Source organism: Lynx rufus, unplaced genomic scaffold (genome assembly GCF_022079265.1).
Source record: "Lynx rufus isolate CCGP_SWC_20201006 ecotype Redwood Valley unplaced genomic scaffold, mLynRuf1.p SCAF_5, whole genome shotgun sequence".
Classification (NCBI taxonomy): domain Eukaryota; kingdom Metazoa; phylum Chordata; class Mammalia; order Carnivora; family Felidae; genus Lynx; species Lynx rufus.
Window position 1 is genome coordinate 76337835 of NW_025814867.1, and position 20342 is coordinate 76358176.

General features: G+C 36.2%; 1 protein-coding gene across 3 annotated transcripts in view; it reads left to right on the forward strand.

The window, feature by feature from the left end:
• Nucleotides 1–20342, forward strand: part of VPS8 (VPS8 subunit of CORVET complex) — a 240499-nt gene that overhangs the window by 17531 nt on the left and 202626 nt on the right. For 2 of the 3 annotated variants that reach the window (XM_047098538.1, XM_047098537.1), the window contains exons 5-13: nucleotides 183–215; nucleotides 1157–1211; nucleotides 9638–9762; nucleotides 10334–10420; nucleotides 12969–13036; nucleotides 14270–14423; nucleotides 14521–14580; nucleotides 15854–15961; nucleotides 19588–19668. In XM_047098538.1, coding sequence (XP_046954494.1) covers nucleotides 183–215; nucleotides 1157–1211; nucleotides 9638–9762; nucleotides 10334–10420; nucleotides 12969–13036; nucleotides 14270–14423; nucleotides 14521–14580; nucleotides 15854–15961; nucleotides 19588–19668 — 771 coding nt within the window. Of the gene's footprint in view, nucleotides 1–182; nucleotides 216–1156; nucleotides 1212–9637; nucleotides 9763–10333; nucleotides 10421–12968; nucleotides 13119–14269; nucleotides 14424–14520; nucleotides 14581–15853; nucleotides 15962–19587; nucleotides 19669–20342 lie in introns of those variants that run through there. The other variant, XM_047098539.1, reaches the window with a different exon arrangement.

Consider the following 20342-nt stretch of genomic DNA (forward strand, 5'->3'; position numbering starts at 1 on the left):
TGCTGTTTATATTTTCTTGGTCTGTACAACTTTTGTGGTTTCTCTTAGTTGGGGGCAAAAATGAGGATCCCATCTCTTATCTGAATTGATTTGGATTAAAGTTTATGTAAAGAGAGGGGCTTATGTCATTTTCTGTTTAAAAATGAGAGTATGTTTTCAAATACTTTTTTAATTTCACTTAGGACAAAGTTGATGCTGGCTTGCCTACAGCAATTGTAAGTACACTTTAAATAATCCTTTAAAGGTAAGCATTCTATTTCATTGGGTTTTCTTAGATTTATTCTTCTAATGTTCAGAGTTATTGCATAAATTATGATGATAATAAATTCGTAAGTCATTTACTGCCAGTAATCAGGTTTAACATTTTTCCATATTGAATGTTCTCTTTCTAGTGTATTGTTATTCTTCCATATAATGGAATAATGGTTAGCCTTTTCCAGGTTTATTTATATGTGATCCTCCCATGCCCAAGTAAATTTGCTCCCTCTGTGATTTGGCCTCCCTTTGGTTACAAGGGAGTGGAACACAGCATTTGGTGAAATCACTTTGTGGTAAATAGTACATTTAATAGTTCTGAACTCCATTGCCAGGCCTGCCAAATAGTAAATCTGTGGTGCGATTATAGAGAACCGGGGATATTGAAAGCACACTAGTGCCCTCTTTTCTTGAATACTTCCAGCTGCCTCCTGTAGCTTTCTTATTAGTTAGTTAATCGGTGAGGAAGTGGGCTGAAATTTGAATATTTCTGGTGCCTTTTAGCTCCTGTGAATAAACTGAAGGGCTTTATCAACCCCTTTCCCACACCTCATAGCTGGCTCTTGGTTGGGTAGCATAAGTGCCTCCTACTTTGTCTGGACCTCTGAGGTTTTTTTTTTTTTTAAATTGCTTTAGAATAGAAGTGGTGTGTTTTTGCCTATAATGTTGAACATATGATATTTTGATATTGTTACCCTTAGAGTAAATTTAGAGGGATTCCCAGAAATAAAAGGTCCTGAGTTTCATTTCCCCTTTTGCCTCCTAGATGAAATTCTCCTTATTTATAATAGTTGGTATGTCATCTGGTGCCTAGAGGAAAGAAAACCAACAAATTCAACTCGCATTGTTTCAAGATCCTCGATGTAATATCTCAAAACATAATCTTCCCTTTTGTTCTCAGGCAGTGTCCAGTCTGATAGCAGTGGGTACATCTCATGGATTGGCTTTAATATTTGGTAAATTTTCTAAGTACTTTCTTTATTGTGAATCCTTTTATATTTTATATCTTTTAATAGCAGTTTAATTGTAAACTTTATATTCTTGTAAAAAAAAACAAAAACAGGAAGACTTGAAAAGTAGCAGTCAGTAGTTTTATAGTTAAAATTACTTGACCCAAGTTCATTTTGTTGCTCATTGCAAGTTGATTTTCTTCTTTAAGAATTTATAAGTTATCATATCATATCTTTTGATTCTACAGACCTAGACAGAAAGAATATAAAGTTGAAAGGGACCTTGGGTTGTCATCTTGTCTGCCTCAGTTTGTGGTGGTGGTGATTTTTGATTCTAAATCATATCCTAGCAGATCTTCAGGAAAAGAGATTCACAGGCTTTCCTAGTAACTCAAACTGACAATAAATTCTTTTTCATTTACATTGTAAATTCCTCTAAATTGAAAATTTTCTAGCCCATAATCACATGTGTTTGTTGGTTGAGAATATAACATTCATTCATTTGTATGTTAGATGATAGTCTTAAGTATTTTCTCTTTCTTTTTCTACCTGAGACGAAATAACCCTAGTTTCATTACTCTTTGTTTTTGAATTTAGTACAATGAGCAGTACATTTTCTTCTGTTTTTTTTTTTTAATTTAAAAACTGTTAGATAATATTTGTCTGGCAGTTTTAATTGTTCTCTTCTGAATCTTAAGTCTTTTGCATCTCTCCTAAATGGAATTCCCAATAACACTGTATTTTATTAAGGAATCTACAGGATTTGTAGAAGGATCACCTGGGAATACTTTAATAACAGTACTGCAATTTGATCTCTGTGGGGCTTACATCATTATTTACCGTATGAATGAAAAACTGGTTATTTTCCCTTGTTTTTGAGCAATTTTTGAATTCCTACTTATAAATATTGAATTCCTATTCATAACAATTTGAATTCCTGTTTACAAATAATCTAAATTATCATGCGATTTTTCAAAGGTGATTGATTTAAATAGAGCTTTATTGTTTGGAGGTAGGAAGAATGGACACAAAAATATAATTCTTTTGAGAGTACTTTAGAATTGATTCTTTCGGGGCGCCTGGGTGGCGCAGTCGGTTGAGCGTCCGACTTCAGCCAGGTCACGATCTTGCGGTCCGTGAGTTCGAGCCCCGCGTCAGGCTCTGGGCTGATGGCTCAGAGCCTGGAGCCTGTTTCCCATTCTGTGTCTCCCTCTCTCTCTGCCCCTCCCCCGTTCATGCTCTGTCTCTCTCTGTCCCAAAAATAAATAAAAACGTAGAATTGATTCTTTCAATAATTTTTTTCTTATTTTATAATTGATCCGTGTTTATAGTAGAAAATTGAGATGAGCAAAAGATTAAAGATATAAAATAGCAGATTCCAGCATCCTTGAATAATCCCTGACATTTCTATATGGCTCTTTAATCTATTATTTTGTACATGTGTGTGTATATGTACACATCTAAAATGGAATCATGTGAATTTGTAACCTGCTTTTTGTTATAATGAACATCTTTCCATGTAATTATATATTCATCTCTAACATCATCTCTAATGGCTACACAGTATTCTTTTAAATGGATTCACCACAATTTACTTAACCATTTCCTACTATAGGTTGTTTCTAAACAAACAGTATAGCAATGCACATCTTTGTAACTGCATTTTTGTGCACCTGATTACTTCTTTAGGACAAATTCTTAAAAGTACAATTAAGGTCAGAACATTTTATTTTATTTTTTTTTTATTTTTTCCAGGTTTTATACATTTAATGAATGAATGAATGAAGGAATGAATGAATTAGGGTATGAACATTTTAAACACTTGTGATATAACCTGATTGCTTCTGGGAAGTTTTAGCCACCTGCTGTCCTATCAGGTGTAAGAATGCTTATTTTCCTTTGGGAGCAGAATTGGTGTTAGGTCAAAAGAATTTGGGGAAAGGATCTTACTTTTTAGGTCAGTCCTCTTTTACATGAGGTGGGTGAGAACCAGAGAGGTTAAGAGATTTTCACAGAGCCAAGTTCAGAATTAAGAAACACTGAATCCTACCTCAGTGCATTTTCACCATTCTCAGCAAGTCTGTCCTGAGAGAAAAGGAGGCAAATTCCAAGATATATGAAGAAAAGAATAGAAGAACTAAGATGAATGAGGATCGAGTGTAATGTGTATGTTTGTCTGTCAGCAGAATGCAAGTTGATTTTTTTGTTCTTGCTTACTAATGCTCACTTTTCCTCAACTCTGTCTGCTTTGACATCCCTTCCTTACCACAAAGTTATAGGAATATGTGTCTGTTTATAAGCAAACCCATGTAAAGCTACTGCGACGAATTAAAATGAATACTTTAAAAACCAACAGAAGAGTATGTGATGTCTTTTGCTACTGTCTCCTTAATTTCCTTGGGCCTGCTTCTTAATTTTTTTTAGGTTTCAACAGCTTTCTTTCTTTTTTAAAAATTTTTTTAATGTTTATTTATTTTTGAGAGAGAGAGAGTCAGAACTCGAGCAGGGGAGGGTCAGAGAGAAAGGGAGACACAGAATCCGAAGCAGGCTCCAGGCTCTGAGCTGTCAGCACAGAGCCCGACACGGGGCTGGAACTCGGGAACCATGAGATCATGACCTGAGCTGAAGTTGGACACTTAACTCACTGAGCCACCCAGGCGCCCCTCAACAGCTTTCTTGTAGATATGATGAAACAGTAATCTTTCTCTACAGTCTCATGCAAGAGAAAGTATGCCGAAGTGAATATTTCGAGAAAGAATGATAATATTCTGGTTATGCTTTGGGGTTTTAAGCATGCAGTTATTAACTTTTTGTCATTATTTTTGTAGAATCAGATTATTTGGACAGTGAGTTTTAACAAATGGATTGAAACTCATTTTAATGGCAGTAACAAATGTCAGAATAATGATATTATGAAGTGTCTAGATTAGAGGTCGGGTTAAATCTGGTCTTGTTTAAATATCTTTGGTGATTGTAGGAAAAATGTAGCAGAAGAATTATGTTTGTTTTAAGTAACATTAATTTCTTTTTGGACTAGAGGTGGGTCATTAAAATAGTGATAATTATAAGCTTCTTAGAGGTGATGTATGTTGCCTATTCTTACGGACTGTAGGTATATGATATTATATATCTTGGTTCTTATCTATTATACAGGATCTCAAAAATTCAAATCTTTGTAAAGATGTGTCTCTATTCCGGGGCTCTTAGTTTCCTATTTTGGGGGATTGTTAGTATACTTTCATAGATTATCTTTTTGAAGTTGTTTTTACTTCTACCAAACTTACTGGACTTGGATTTACTTATGGTACTATAATTTGAATATTGTGCATTTTCTCTTTGCCATAACCAATATCTGAATGTAATCGTAAATCAGTTAATCACATTTAGTATCATTCCCAGAAATAACTAAAGGTTGTCATTTATACTTTTGAAATTTTACCTGTCTTTTCTCTGAACTTTTGACTGATTTCTTGCTTTTCTCTTTCTTTTGATCTTTTCTCCATGGATTCAAAGGAAAAGGTATAGTAATTTTGGTTTGCATGAGTGACTGTTTTTCTTTTGACCTTTTTAGTGTTGAAAGAGAATGCTGTCAGTTACAGTTGGTGCCCTTTTATGAACTGCTTACTAAAAAAAAATCCAGCTAACAAACTGGTTAAAGCAGGGATTTGTTAAAAATTATAAAGATATGTGTACCTTCAGTGTTTTATTTTAATTGAAAATATACAAATATTCATTTTCTCCTTAATCCTTTGATACAGTCCAAAGACTTTTCTTTGAGTTTGTATCTGCCAGTTGGAAGTCTGCAGCTCTTTTTTGGAATAACCTGCATCAGTAATGAGTCATATAAAATTTGCACTTTTACTTAAAAGAAAAAATGGTAAAAGCTTAGGCACCTGTGAATCAGTTGAGGAGTGAAAAATTACAGATTTTTACAAAACAACTCTTTAATCTTCTCCAGTTGTCTTGTCCACATCTTATTACGGGACAGATTTTCAAAGAAACACCTTTACCAAGTTTTTTTGTGAGCATTAATTTACTTTTCATGGAAACAACTTTTTTTTTGGCCACTGTATTTCATCAGTTAATGTATTGTTTAATTTTTTAAAATCCAGTAACATTACGGTGGTATGAGCAGGTTTATAAATGAACACTGCTAACTTATTTGTAAGCGTCATCATTCTAGATGATAGCCAGTTAGCCATGGGGTTTCTCTGTATCCTGGGCTTCTTTCTTTCAGTGATCTTTCCAGAGGGGATGAGCACTCCCAATTCTGTGTGTTGGTTAGGTGGAGGACAGGTAAAGTGCTTCACCTGTTTTGTGATCATTGATGAAACATATTTTATAATACCTCTTCTCTTTTCTTTTGGTCTTAGAGAATATTTTAATATGCACAAAGGGTAAGAAAAGAGTAGTATTAAAGAATGATGAATGCTGGCAATAAGAGAGCTCTATACACACAATTAAACTTGATTTCTTCTAGGATCTAGTTATTTCCTTCTTTGAAGGTCTTTGGGAACTAGTTAAAACAAATTAGGGATGGAGAAATAGAGGATGGGGTCAATTTTGGTATATGGAAAGAGCAGAAATTCTCTTGAAGTATGTTCAGATTTAGATTTTATGGCTATTACAGACTTTATACATTACTTGTGGCTTTTCTTTGCTATTTAGCACGTTACTCTTAAGCCCAGAATATGCTGAGGAGATCTGCCCTAAGCAAAGTATACTTTGAAAGATATACTAATAAACAGATATAATTCATTGCAGTGTTTGTGATAACTAGACTTCACGTCTTAATTGGCAAGCTATTATCATTCACAATAATTCCTTGCATTTGTACCATTTGATAGTTTTCACATTTTTCACAGGCATTTTCTTATTTAAACTCTGTGCCAACTCTGTGAAGTTTATGGGAAAACCGATAGTCTCATTTCATATTTCTTGCCTGGAGTTATTTGCTTTATAAGGACCCACTCAAGTTTTTTTGAAAACTAAGTTGAGAATGCCAACCAAATGTGATTTTATTTGGCTCTGTAAATGAAATTAGATGTACTGCTAATTTAATGGTTTCTCCCAACAATAGGCAAAGCAGACTTTGCAAATAGGGAAAAATAGAATTTTTCCTTAAAAATTAAGGTGATCAAGAGCCCCCCTGGGGGAGTGCAATATGGAGAGCTCTGATTTTCATCTCTTACTTCTGTCCAGATCCTTCTGTTCTTTCCATATAACTTTAGAATTCAAGTGTTTGGAAGAGGTTTTATGTTTATTTTTTACCAAATACCTTTTCCCAGAAGTGTCCAGAATAATCTGGGATAAAGAATGTTTAGTTTTCCCAGAAGTGTCCAGAATAATCTGGGATAAAGAATGTTTAGTTACCTCAGTAGAAGAAACCTCTCCCATGAGATTCTGGTTTCTTCTTTACACAGAAATTCTCCCTTTTCTGAATTTCATCTAAATTGCTTGATAGGTTTATTACTTTGGTACCACAAATATAGAATGTATAAAGACAGCAATATGGACTAATAAATATCTTCGTGGAGTTAAAAACCAGGTTACATTTTATACACTATCTCCTCACTGCCATGCTTACCATATAAAGGAACATTATGAAGATAATGAATACGTTGTAAAAATCAAGGGAAAAAGTTGAGAATGCTTTCATTAACACAGTCCTGTGGGATGTAAACTTCATACATACTTCAGGAATGACCAAGTTTGATAATTTGGTCCCCTTTCTTAGCTGGTTTTTAGTACGCGGGATCCATAGTCCGGAAAGGAGAGTCCTGTTTGGGTTTTTTAGTCTAGAAGTTTTTCTTTCCCTCTTTTTATTTCCTCTCTTAATGGTATGGTAATTCTTTATCGTTTTCCTTAATTTTATTCTTACTCTCCTTGAGTTATAAGAATAGTTAAAATAGTCTAATGTGTGAACTTTGCTAAATCTGAAAGCAGTAGTATCTTTAAGTATTGGTGGATCAGAATGTGTACAGTTTGGATCTCAAAGCACAAAGGATCCCAGCAGGATGCTATTCAATCACTTTTGGAAGGCAGGTAGCCCAGACTTAAGGGGCTTCTTTGTGAGGCTGATAAGGAATGTCTGTCTTTGTCTTCCTTTCATTCCGTCTGTTGCCTACATGCAGGACCCAAATAGGGTGTGTGTGTGTGTGTGTGTGTGTGTGTGCGTGTGTGTGTGTGTGTGTGTATATATATATATATATATATATATATATATATATATATATATAGGACACTGTTGCCTAACCATCCTGTCTTGACAGTTTGCAAAATAAGATACATGAATAATCCACTAACTGTAAAAGGCAGCCCTGACAAGATAAGATCATGGAAAACACTATTTTAGGCAGGCAGTTTCAGTAAAGTAAAATAAAATGAGGTGTCATGTTCAGAGTTGGGAAAACTGAATAAAGGACATTTTAATAATTTGCATCAAATTGGGAGAGAGAGGAAAAGAATTTAAGTAAAGAAAAAGTAAGGGGAAAAATCAGTAATTATAATAATTCTAGATGTGGGTAAAGATAATGACTTTTTAAATACATAAGACCTTGTATATTTATGAATTTTATTCCTTTTTGAATATTCATCTTAGAAGGCTGAAATCTAAAATAATTTCAAGGGTGCCTGGCTGGCTCAGTCGGAAGAGCATGCAGCTCTTCAGTTCTGAGTTCAAGCCCCATGCTGGGTGTAGAGATTACTTAAATAAAAACTTTCAAAACATAAAAACATAAGATGGTTTCAGAAAACACTGAATATTTTCTGTATGTCAGATATGATACATCCATTAATTGTGTCAGAGCTCCTTTGGTAGGTGAGGATTGCTATTTGCGCAGTTTAGGAACACAGAAAACTGTATAGTATTCACTTTGGACAAGCAAAAGGTCTACATGGTATTACTACCTAGATCTGAGAATGAGTATCTTTAGGGTCTTTCTGGTAATTAGTTTTACCCTTACAGACAGAAGATTTGCAAATGTGGAAGCTATTCAGATGATTGTCAGGTGCCTCTTGAGTGCAAGGCACCAGGCTTGGTATTCTGGGAATGTTAATTCACTCATGATCTTAGCCCTTAGAAAGAACATAGTCTAATAGTGGAAGTAAGACATACTTATCTCCAGAGAGTAGCATGTAAGTAGTTAAGGGAGGCACAAGCAATTGCCAAATGAGGTCATAGAACTCCATACTGTGCAAATATGGTGAGTTTTTCCCCCAAACAGTTAAAATTTGTAGATATGCCTTTTTTTTTTTTTTTTTTGAGAGAATGAGCATGTGGGACCACAGGTGCGTGTGGGGAAGGGGGCAGAGGAAGAGGGAGAGAGAATCTTAAGCAGGTTCCACGCCAGTGTGGAGGCCCAGAGGGGGCTCGATCCCATGACCCTGGGATCAGACTTGAGCCGAAATCAAGAGTTGGACGCTTAACCAACAGAGCCACCCAGGCGCCCCTGTAGGTGTGACTTCGTAAATTTTTTATTTCATTGTTTTCAAGTAGGTACAATAATGAACACTATACAAAATAAGCAGTGCCTATGAGAACATTAGAGGAATTTCTTTTAATTATTAAATAATAAATTTAAGTACCTCCTGGAGAAAATCAGAGGTGATTGAGGCAAGATCCTTGCCCTTAAGTAACTTAATCTAGTAGAGATTTGAATTATTTGCTTTTAGCATATCAAATGTTGGTGCTTGAAAAATAAGTAGTTTAAATGTTTACCCTGTAATTTTCTTTGCATTGTTAATTTCCTTAGGAAACCTTTTCTTCATGGGTAATATAAATGTAAATTTCAGCCAAATTCCAAATTAATAAATTTTGATATTTGAAATTTTAGAGCTACTTTAAAAGATGGTATTCTCTGTAACCTCGCATCCTGAAAACAGCAGGAAATACAATTGTAGAATGAGACAGATGAAAGATAGTTGGTTTGTTCAAAGACCTACAGATACTTATGGATTTTTTCACTTATTGTTAGCATGTTCTACATTATGCTTATTTGTAGATAACTGGTTTTTTCTTCTTTTTTAAATTGTTTTAACATTTATTTATTATTGAGAGACAAATAGGCACAGAGCATGAACAGGGGAGGGGCCAAGAGATGGAGAGACAGAATCTGAAGCAGGCTCCAGGCTCTGAGCTGTCAGCACAGAGCCCAACATGGGCTCAAACTCACAAACTGCGAGATCATGACCTGAGCCGAAGTCGGATGCTTAACCGACTGAGCCATCCAGGCTCCCCTTTTCTTCATTCTTAGTGTCTAACTCAATGCCCAGCATCTAGTAGACACTCAGTAAATACATTAAAATGAATGTAGCTTCATCATATGGTTCTTGTGATTGTTGCTACCTCCCAAGTCTTTAAAAACAAGCTAATACTATATTTTTTTTCAATCTTCCATTTCTTTCACCTGATTTTATATGTTGTTTTTTAGATCAGAATCAAGCTTTGCGACTCTGTCTGGGGAACACTAGTGTTGGAGGTCAGTATGGAGCCATCTCTGCCCTCAGTATCAACAACGACTGCTCAAGACTTCTCTGTGGCTTTGCTAAGGGACAGGTAAACGTGAACTTTATTTTATCCATATTTACAAGTAAATAGCTTTTATAAACCAACCTGGCTGTGACACCAAAATTTACTTCCTTAGAGTAGTGTAGATAGTTGTTGCTGCTTTTTAAATATACTATATTCTGCTTTCTGTCTTCTCATCGCTGTGTTACTGGATAGCTCTTTGGGTATTGCTTTCTACTTACGAAACTAGCAGTAAGGTTTGGCCTTTATCATCTTCTGACTTATACATCACTAGTTAGTTTGGCAGTAAGCCTTTCCTATAAGGTTTACCATTGCTAAAGAGATTGACTCATTAAAGAAGTTTTTTACTTGTCTCAGTATAAGAGCAATATTTGAAATCTGAAGGGAAAAGTAGGTTGGGCAGGATGAAGGGAAGATGAAGACAGAACAAAGGCCCTGTGCTTTAATGGATCTGCAATCTTCAATTATGTTTCAACTTCATAGTTCTTTGCCTGCAATGTTTATAGACCAGGGATGGATTATTTCAGCCAGAAGTCAGGATACTTAAGTCCAAAAAAGAGCAATAAATTGGTTTTTGAAGCATTTAGTTGTCTTGTAGATCACGATGTGGGATTTGGCCAGTGGAAAACTTCTAAGATCAATAACAGATGCTCATCCTCCAGGAACAGCAATATTGCATATTAAGGTAATATCTTTGCTTACTTTGTCTGATCATTTTAGTTATTATGCTTTTGAATGCATCTTTAAGCACATTTCTTTATAAACAGAATCCTTGAAAATGAAGTTTTTTTTTTTACTAGCCCAATGGGATGTTTTCCAGGTTAGAACTGAAGATGGGCTAGCCTATTGTATAGATGAGTAGCAGAAAGAGAACATTGATGTGATCCTGGACCACAGGTTGTCAGTAGACAGGCATTACCCTGCTGAAAACTCATGGGAAGATTTTAAAAGGTCTTTTTACCCAACAGCGTTGCTCTGTGACACTTGGTTGAGAATTACCTGAGGTTCAAGGCACCAACTGTGAAAGAACCAAGGTTCGCATTATGTTTAAAAATGCATCTGTTGGTTTATTTTCTTTCAGACCTCTAAGGGAAAAGCATTAAGATTTGCATCTTGGCTTTCTTCTTACAATCTGAAAAAAATAAACCAACCTAGGTAACAGATTTCATTTATAAATACAATGTGAACTTTGGATTTTGTATGCTGTCAAGCCCATGTTCAGAAGCATAAAAGGTAAAGGACTGTAACTAGGGAAGTCTAAAATCAGATCTTCTAGATTTTAATCATGTACACATTTGGTTGCTTAGCTGAGCAGACCTCTTATCCATACATATGCTTTTTAAAGTCTGTAAGCATCTGGAGTTTATGTGTCTGCATCTAGGTTAGTTACATAAAAGTCTTTTGTGACAGAGCAGCATTGAAGCATTTAGTAACAACGAAAACAACCAGACCAGTAAAAGTAGAATTTCTCCTCTTTCTGAACATCATGGCAATTTTTCTTGACCTCCTTTCCTATGGTATGTGCCAACTTCTAAAATGTTATAGTTGTTTGTTTTTATGTCTTACATCCTTTAATAGATGAAGATTTTTGAAACTAGAATCTGTTTCTCATTTATTTTTGTGTTATGCATGGTAGCTGCTCAATAAATGTTTGCTTGAAGGAATAACTAATTGGTGGTGTTTGTAAAAGGATAGTCCATTTACAGCAAAAAGCAAAATCCTTGAGAGAAACAATAGGAAACAGAAGAGATAAAGGCCGACAGGAAAGAGAGGAATACAGCCGAGGTGAAAAGCATAGAAGTCAGGGGTACCTGGGTGGCTCAGTTGGTTGAGCGTCCAACTCTTGATTTCAGCTCAGGTCATGATCTCACAATTTGTAAGATTGAGTCCCACATCAGGCTCTGTGCTGACAACATGGAGCCTGCTTGGGATTCTTTCTCTCCCTCTGTCTCTTTCCCTGTCCTATTCACACACGTAGTGCACACGTGTTCTCCCCACCCCCGTCTCTCAAAATAAACTTAAAAGCATAGAAGTAGTAGCCATTGTTTTGCTTGAGATTGGACATTGCAGTAAGAAGTAGCAAGTGATGTATATGGTTGAATACTTCCTGGGTCTTGGATTGACAACGGCCATGTGTGCTTTAGTACTCTTACTCATTGTTCTCCAAACTTAACCCTATGTACCATCAATAACAATTTGGGATTACATCCTTTATATATATATATATATATATATATATATATATATATATATATAATTTTTTTTAAAGAAATAGTATGAATGTACTACTGTACTAATATTTAAGTACATTACAAAACACATACATATAAGTAGAAGACTAATAAAACTGCAAGTTCAACTGCTTTTCCTACATTCCAGGTATATACCTCCCACTCTGGCAGTTGCTCAGCTAGGAGAGTTGAGAGCACAGGTGTGGGTCTTCTTTGTTATGGTTGTGTGTGGGGTTGAGGAAAAATAATTTTACAGTAGCCTCTGGTACCTCAACTGTCCCTGACTAAGAGGATGAAGACATGTGCTTTGGGATGGCTTACCAACCTATGGGGTTAGGGAGACTAGTCACTATAAATGACTCAGGTTACTCACTTTTGTATCATACAGCATTCATATTTACCATACCTCATAAGCCCTTAAGGCTGTCATTGTGAACATTATTCGTTATTTTGGGTTTTCCAGAGTAGGTAATAATAACTGAAGTATACCCTGTCAAAGATCAGGTGGAAGCACATTTTTGGTAGAGTTACATAAAAAGTTCAACTATTTTAAATGGGTTAATTCTTCAGTTATATAGAAAACATATTCAAATTTATTTCCCAAAGATAGCAAATATCTTTCACTGTGTCTTTGTTCTTGGAAACTAGACAACTGCAAATGTATCCAGTGTATCCTATTCAGTTTAATAGCATGTTAGAAAAAGTTAACATTAAGAAACCAAGTGGAAAACTTTAGGGCTTATATGAGTTGTAGTTTTTATTTTTCTTTTATCCTGATCGAAGGTGGCTTTACTTTTTTAAAGCCTCAGTTTTTTGAAGACAGTGAGTCATTTTTATTCTGAATATTTAGGATGATGAGCTAAATCAAGTTTAGGTGATTTCAAATGCTATTGAATATGTTTGTTTTTAGATTTTTAAAATGTGTAAGTTTTTTCCCTTACCTTTTTGATACTTGACTGGTTGTTGAAAAATCTGTAAGAAATTAATTTCTTCTCTGTTTAGTTTACAGATGATCCAACTCTTGCAATTTGCAATGACAGCGGAGGCTCTGTTTTTGAATTGACATTTAAGTAAGAGACTAACGGACATTTGTTGAGAAATGAAATCAAAAGACTAACTCTGGTTTAATGACTTGAAGTTAAACATGAAGAGGTCTGGAAAACCCATGTGATTGAAAATAGGTTATGTCTGTATATTGTGACCTGGGAGGCATTTGGAGCTCCAGGCCTGGTGTCCCAAAATTCTATCTCAGTAGGTCTGAGTTGGGATGCTGAACTCTTCCCCAAGGAATTCATATGAGCTGTCAGGCTTAGGAACCATAATTCTGGAGTATGTCACTAATTTTGGTTTAGGCTTCAGGTCTAGGTGATTATAACCCTAACAGACAGGTGTAGAAAGGTTTTTATTACCTTCGAATTGCCCTATTTCTCTTTAAGAGTAAAGACTGTTTGGATACATGGGAGAATAATTATAAGGCAGAGTTTTAAAAAAGAAGTAGAACATAAAATTCAATGTGTACTGTGTTTCCATAAGTTTTCAGAGTAAGGATTATGTTTCTTATATTTCTTATACTTTCTAACACTGCTAAGCACAAGGTAATTGCTTACAAAGTACTGTTCTGCTAATATTTGTTGAGCATCTCCTATGGGTGGACATTGTTCTAGGCACCAGACTTGCAGCTGTGAACCAGACAAGGTTGCTCCTCTGATAGAACTTACTTTCTAGTTGGGGCTGGGGTAGGGATACAGACAATAAATGAACACATAAATGAGGTAAGTTCAGATAGTTATGAGTGCTGTGAAGAGAATAAGACCAGTCAGCTTGCTGGAGTGCACCTGAAGATAATTCAGGAAGGTGACACTTGAGCAAAGACCTGAATGATAATCTGGTAAACAAATGCAAAGAAGTGTTCTAGGCAGAGGGATGTTCGAGCACAAAGGCTTGAAGCAAGCACAAATTTGGCTTGCTAGAACAATGGGAAGAAGGCAGTTGTGGCTGGAGCGTGACTTTGGCAGTAGTGGGAGAGCAGTGAAGGTAGGAGCCAGATCATACAGGAACTTTTAAAAAATTGTAAAGAGTTTGGATTTTATTTTATGTACAGCGGCCAGGCATTGGGCTGTTTTTAGGAGAAGAGTGATAAATCTGACTTCTACATTACAGAGATTGTGTTGCTGTCTTACGGAGTTAGATTGTTGGAGGCAAGAATAGGAGTTAGGAGGCTACTGTAATAGTCCATGCTTGAGATGGTAGTGTCTTGAATCTCATTACTAAATCAATTCTGAATGTTTTGGTTACATTTGCAGGAGAGTGATGGGAGTGAGAACGTGTGAATCTAGGTGTCTGTTCAGTGGTTCCAAGGGTGAAGTTTGCTGTATTGAGCCTCTTCATTCTAAGCCCGAGTTGAAAGATCATCCCATCACACAGTTTTCCTTATTGGCCATGGCATCCTTAACAAAGGTCAGTGTATTTAGAAGGTGAAACTCATAACTTTTAGAGGCTTTGAATACCCAAAATAGAAAATTATAAACATTAAAAATACATTTTTCTTCTAAAGATACTGGTCATTGGATTGAAACCATCCTTGAAAGTGTGGATGACTTTTCCCTATGGACGGGTGAGTAAACCTCTCCATCTTATTAGCAAAAAGACCAATCCAGGAGGGGGAAAATGACTTGTATGTGGTGAATTCTGTGAGATTGTTAGAAAATGAGGTAGAATGGAAGTCACTGCTCCAAAGATCATTTGTCTGGTCTTAACCTTCATGTGACCAAAGCAGCATAAACTGGTGACTAGAGCGGTGTTCTGGGATCATGAGACTTTTAATTTTCTACCTTTATTGTTTTAAGTTGTTCTCTCATAAACAGCTGCTGCTTTGCTACTGAACTACAGATAGAGAACACCCCATCGTAAGATCTAGCATAAATTGCCACTACTTGTGCTTTCTTTGGCTTCTGCCTAGTATTTTACTTTGGGGGATGATACTTCCCAGAATCGATTATGCATACCCCAGTTTCCTTTTCTTTTCCTGCTTGGTTGTTTTCAGAGAGTTGTGATCTTCCAGTGTATATGTGAGGAGAGGTATTGATAGGATGAGATGGAGAATGATGGTACAGAGCCAAGACTAATTGCGAACGCAGTGCCGATACTGAGGGAGATCACTCTTCTGTTTGTTTGTTGGTACTCTGTGTATCTCTGGGTCCCTGGGGAAGCAGATCTGCTCTTTCAGATGGTGCAGCTAGCTTAGATTGTCATTAACATTTCGTAAACCTAAGAAACCTAAGCTTCCCTGGCTAAGTGAGGTTTATCATGGTGGTATGTGTTTGCATCTTCCTAATGTCTTTTATCGTTTTTACCAATGTTAACATTTTCAAAAAAAGAAACAGAATTTTACATTGAACACCTGTATACTACTATCTAAATTGTGTTATTAATAGCTTTCTTTATTATATGTTTAGCCATCTCTCTGTCCACCCATCACTTATTTTAAATGTATTTCCAACTAAATTGCAGAAGTAAACACTCTTTTGCCTAAATATGCAACATGCATTATTATGTTTAGCTAGAGTTGAATATTTGTTTCTCCTCTGGTGTAGAATTTACTTGCAATGAAACGCATACATCTTGAATATACATTTGCTGAACTTTAATGAATGTATATACTTTTGTAGCCCAAACCTCTGTCAAGATTAGCATCAACTCAGAAAGTACCCTCATGACACCTCCCAGTCAGTTCCTGCTTCACTGGAATTGTAATGAGAAATTGGGAGATGTTTTATCAAGGAACAGTAGTCAGATGCTGTTTTTAATTAATTTTCTCTTTTTCTTGCTGCCTGTTAACTGTGATGGTTTGTTGTTTTTTTGTTTTTTTTGGCCTTCTCTTCACTTAGATGGATCCTTCCAGTGTTCCGTTGCTGGCCTGGCACTTTGTGGCAGTGCATAATTACGTGAATCCCATGCTTGCCTTCTGCAGAGGAGATGTTGTTCATTTTCTGTTGGTAAATCCTGATATGATACTAGATTTGTTAAAAAGTCTTTTATCATAATATTTTTTCCTGATTTACCAGTGATTTAATATTGATTGTGTCAAAGAAATATGCTATTATAATTCTTTGGAGAGAGAGTGATCATTTATTTTAATTTAGGGCTTTAGTGATTAACACAGAAAACAACTGATCACCTCAGCTCCATGCCCCTTCATGGTGTATTCCTCAGTTCCAACTCCTTTGACCAACAAATAATGGTTTATGTGTATGTATAAATATATGAATGTACATGTGTCTATTAAAGGCTTACCTATCTACATATGCTATTTATTAGACAACAGGTATCATTGGTCATGTTCTGTGTTCTCTACACTGATGGACATAGAAACAGTTGAAGGAAGTCTCAAATATTTCTTCTTTCACATAACTTCAAGTATTGTTTGAGAGGCAAAACCAGTATGCTCATTACTACTAGGGAGACCACTATGTTTAAGGATTCAGCTATGTGATGAGAACTAAAAGTTGATGTAAGTTCAGAGTATGGAGAGATTTGTATGGACTGGGTAGGCCCTGTTAAGACTCTATGAAGGATGTATGGCCAATATCACAGGAGGGGTGGGTATGCATATTGGGAGAAATAAGATGAACTGAAGTTATAGAGGTAAGAATGTCTGCATAGTCTCTTCTTGGGTTTCCTAGCTCAGTGAAGCAAGGACATAACTGTTCACCTAGTTTCTCCAGCTAGAAACCTAGGGGTTGCCTTTCACTTCCCTGTCTCCTTTCATTTCTGCTTCTTCACTGCTTCCTTTTGACTCTGTCTCCAACATCTCCTGAATTTACTCCCCCCCCCCTTTTTTTTTTTTTTTTTTTTTTTTTTTACTCCCCCATGGCTGCTTCCCTAGCCTAAACCACTGACATTTCTTTTAGCTGTGGCTCTGGCAGAGCTTTCTAACCAGGTGCTAGCCTTGGTGTCTTTGCATATGCTCTCACCTCTGCCAGGGAAGCTCTGTGCTCTCTTCCGCTTTATCCTACCTAAATAATGATTAACATTGTCTTCCCTGACTTCCTGAACTGTTCCCTGCTACGTACACCCATAAGACCTTCTGTGTTCTCCTTTGGTAATATTCAGCACTTTTAAAATTACATGTCTAATATTTTTCTTCATCATTAGAGTGAAAGCTCCATAAGTCTAAGGATTCCAGCAGTGAGGATAGTGCCTATATGTAGTCAATGCTTAATAAATGTTTAATGAGAGTGAGAAACCTGTGGAAAATAAAGTTGAATATATGGTGTAGATTTTTATTCGGTGTGGCAAACAAAAGCCTGTGTACCAAATCTGGCCAACTGCTTGATTTTTTAAATAAAGTTTTATTGGAACACAGTCATGCCCATTTGATTATGTATTATTTGTGGCAGCTTTCACACTACAGTGGCAGGAATGAGCAGTTGTTACAGGACTGTATAGTCCACAGAACCTAGAATATTTATTACGTGGCCTTTTACAGAAAAAGTTTGGTGACCCCCTGATCTAGTTTACATAATTGGCCTAGATTGGTAATGAGGAGTTGTCACAGGTTCTTAGGTAATTAAAGAGATAAAGATGTGATTAAAGTGGTATTTTAGGAAGATCAATGTAGAAGTAGGAGAAAGAATAGATTATAGGTTGTAGCAGGGAAATGGAGGGTTTTGTTCTTGTGTCAAAGCAGGTGTGAGGTTTTTAGACAAGGATCCTTGGTTGCAGTGAGAGTTAGGGATGACATTTTAAAGGAAAGATGAAGCTTCTTATCTTACTGCATCTGGAAACTGAAGGACATGAATGAAACATTGTGATTCTGACTTTGCATTTTAGAAGCATGAACTGTTTGAAAGGTTAGGGTTACAGAGGATTTGAATGTATTGAGATAGAAGTGAAGGTGTGATTCTTAAGTGTTCTCTCAGGGAATGTCCTCTGGGCAGATGGCAGTCCAGGTCTGCAGTACAAGTGAGAATTTCAGAATAGAGATGTAGTTGAAGCTGTGAAGATCAAAAGCCAGAGCATACATAACCTTGGTGGGCACTCACAAGGGAAAGGAAAAAAAGAAAAAAAAGTCAAGAAAGAATGTTCCAGTAAAGGCACCCAGAGGTAGAAGGGGAAGTAAGATGGTATGGTGTCACACAGGAGACATAGGAAAGGTTTCTGGACCATGTCAGTTTCAGGGTGATAGATAGCATTATTAAATAAAGATCAAGGGGGAAGACTGAAGATAAGACCACTGGATATGCAAATGTTCTTGATTAGAAACTTTTCAGAGGACTGAATATCAATGGAACGGAGGTGGAAGCCACAGTGTAGAGCCTTGTTAAAGAAATGGGTGTGTAGGAGAACAAATTCACATAATCATTGCATTTAGCCAAAAGAGGAAAGACAATGATTAAATGTCTGTAAGAAACAAATCAACGAAAGGCTTTTTTGCTTTTGTTTTTTAATTTGAAGATAGAAAAGTCAGAAACATGTTGGATAGCAAAAGGAAAAGGGCCCTTTTGAATATGCCAGCAAGGGAGGGGTAATATTAAACAGTGATGGAGGGGGTGGGATTTAGAGTGTATAGAAATGAAGGGATTTTCTTTAGCAAGGGCTCCAGTGAATCTTAGAAGAATAGGTAATGTTGGCATTATTTTTTGTTTGTTTGTGAAACACTTTCAGCATATGCCAAATAGGGAACAATTTGGTGCTTATTTGCATTTTTCAAAGGAGGAAACTCAGAAAGAGTAAGTGATTGGCCCTCGGTCACACAGCTGTAATAGTGGAGCTGAAACACATTCTCCTTCTGCTAGAGTATCATTTCTTACAGGGGAAGTGACTTAGTGAACCAAAGATGAGAGAACATGAAGGGCCTGCATTAAGAGGTCTCAGTTGTTAAGGTGTCTGGAGAGGTCAACACTGTAAGTGATTGGAGCAAAGAGACATTGGGGCTTAAAGGGAAAGAGAAATTGGGGCTTAAAGGGAAAGGAAGACATCTAGAACACTACTATGGGAGAGTGTAAGAGAACCCAGGTTGGATGGGATGTCATGCATTTCAGGAGGGTTGGATTACTACTGTGTCTCTTTTTCAGTGCTCTGTCACCTTGGAGTAGAAGTAGAGAAAGCAAGTTATAAGGATGATTAAAGATTAGAGACTGTATGTACACATATGTAAATAAAATATTGACACTTGAGCTTCTCTTGGGAAATTTTGGGTCTATTTGAGCTGTAATAGCATACTTCAGAAAAGTCTAGTTTTGTCACAGCCTCCTTCTTTTTTTTTTTTTTTAATGACCTGTTTGACTATCACGCCATGTTGTCAATCCCATTTTATGCTTAACTCTAGCTAAGTACAGTCACTGACGGGATGAAGTTAGTTTGTTCTGAATTATAGTAGAGTGAAAATACATGAAGTACTGACGACTAGACCACTGTCACATATGCCTTGGATTTCACTACAGATCATGGTGTGAATGTTTTTTTTTCATTTGCGTAATAGTTTCTGTAGTTGCCAATATTTCTGGGCTTATCCATAATGTGAATGGAAATCATTTTCTAGGTGGAGTATAATTAAGTACCTAAAAACAAGTCCCTCAAAAAGCAGCTGGTGTTTAGGTGGTTTTTATTTCATCATCAGGTGAAGAGAGATGAGTCTGGAGCAATACATGTTACTAAGCAAAAGCATCTTCACCTCTACTATGACCTCATCAACTTCACTGTGAGTATTATTCACATTGATGTGCCCCGTTCATTTCATGTAATTGTTTTGAGTCCGTGGTGTATTTGAGCTACCAGGATTTCTGTCATGAACCATGACCTTTAGGATTATGTAAAATATGGACAGAAGTGAAGTTCTGTTTATACTGAATGGAGTCTGAGTTTGGTGTGATGCCATCATATTTTTAATTGCCTTTCAGCCTTATGTCCTGTTGAACACCGACAGGATTAGGAAAAGTTTTCTTTGATGTCCTGATTAGTTCAAAGGGGTGTTCAGAAGAATTTGGGTGGATTTCTTAAAGATCATTGCCTGGCTTTCTTGGTAAACACACTTTTGTACTTTTGGGCTTGTCCTAATTGGTTCAGGAGTTTATGTAATTCTTTTTTCGTGGCTAAAAGCTTAGCAGAATTTTCTCTATACGATACCTCTCAGTCCTTCCTGAGCAACTTGTTGGTTTAAAAAAAGAGAGTATGTCTTTTTTGTATCAAATTTTATCTTTTCTTTTTCAAATGGTGTGTCCATTTTGTAAATAGTGTAATTGTAATATTTCTAGGTTTCTATCATTAATCCTTTTGGCATATCAATATCCAGTGAAATATTCTATATATGCATGAATATAGGCAACCTTAGATAAGAGACAGTGCCTCATTTTTCTAATAAAATGGCTAAAAAAA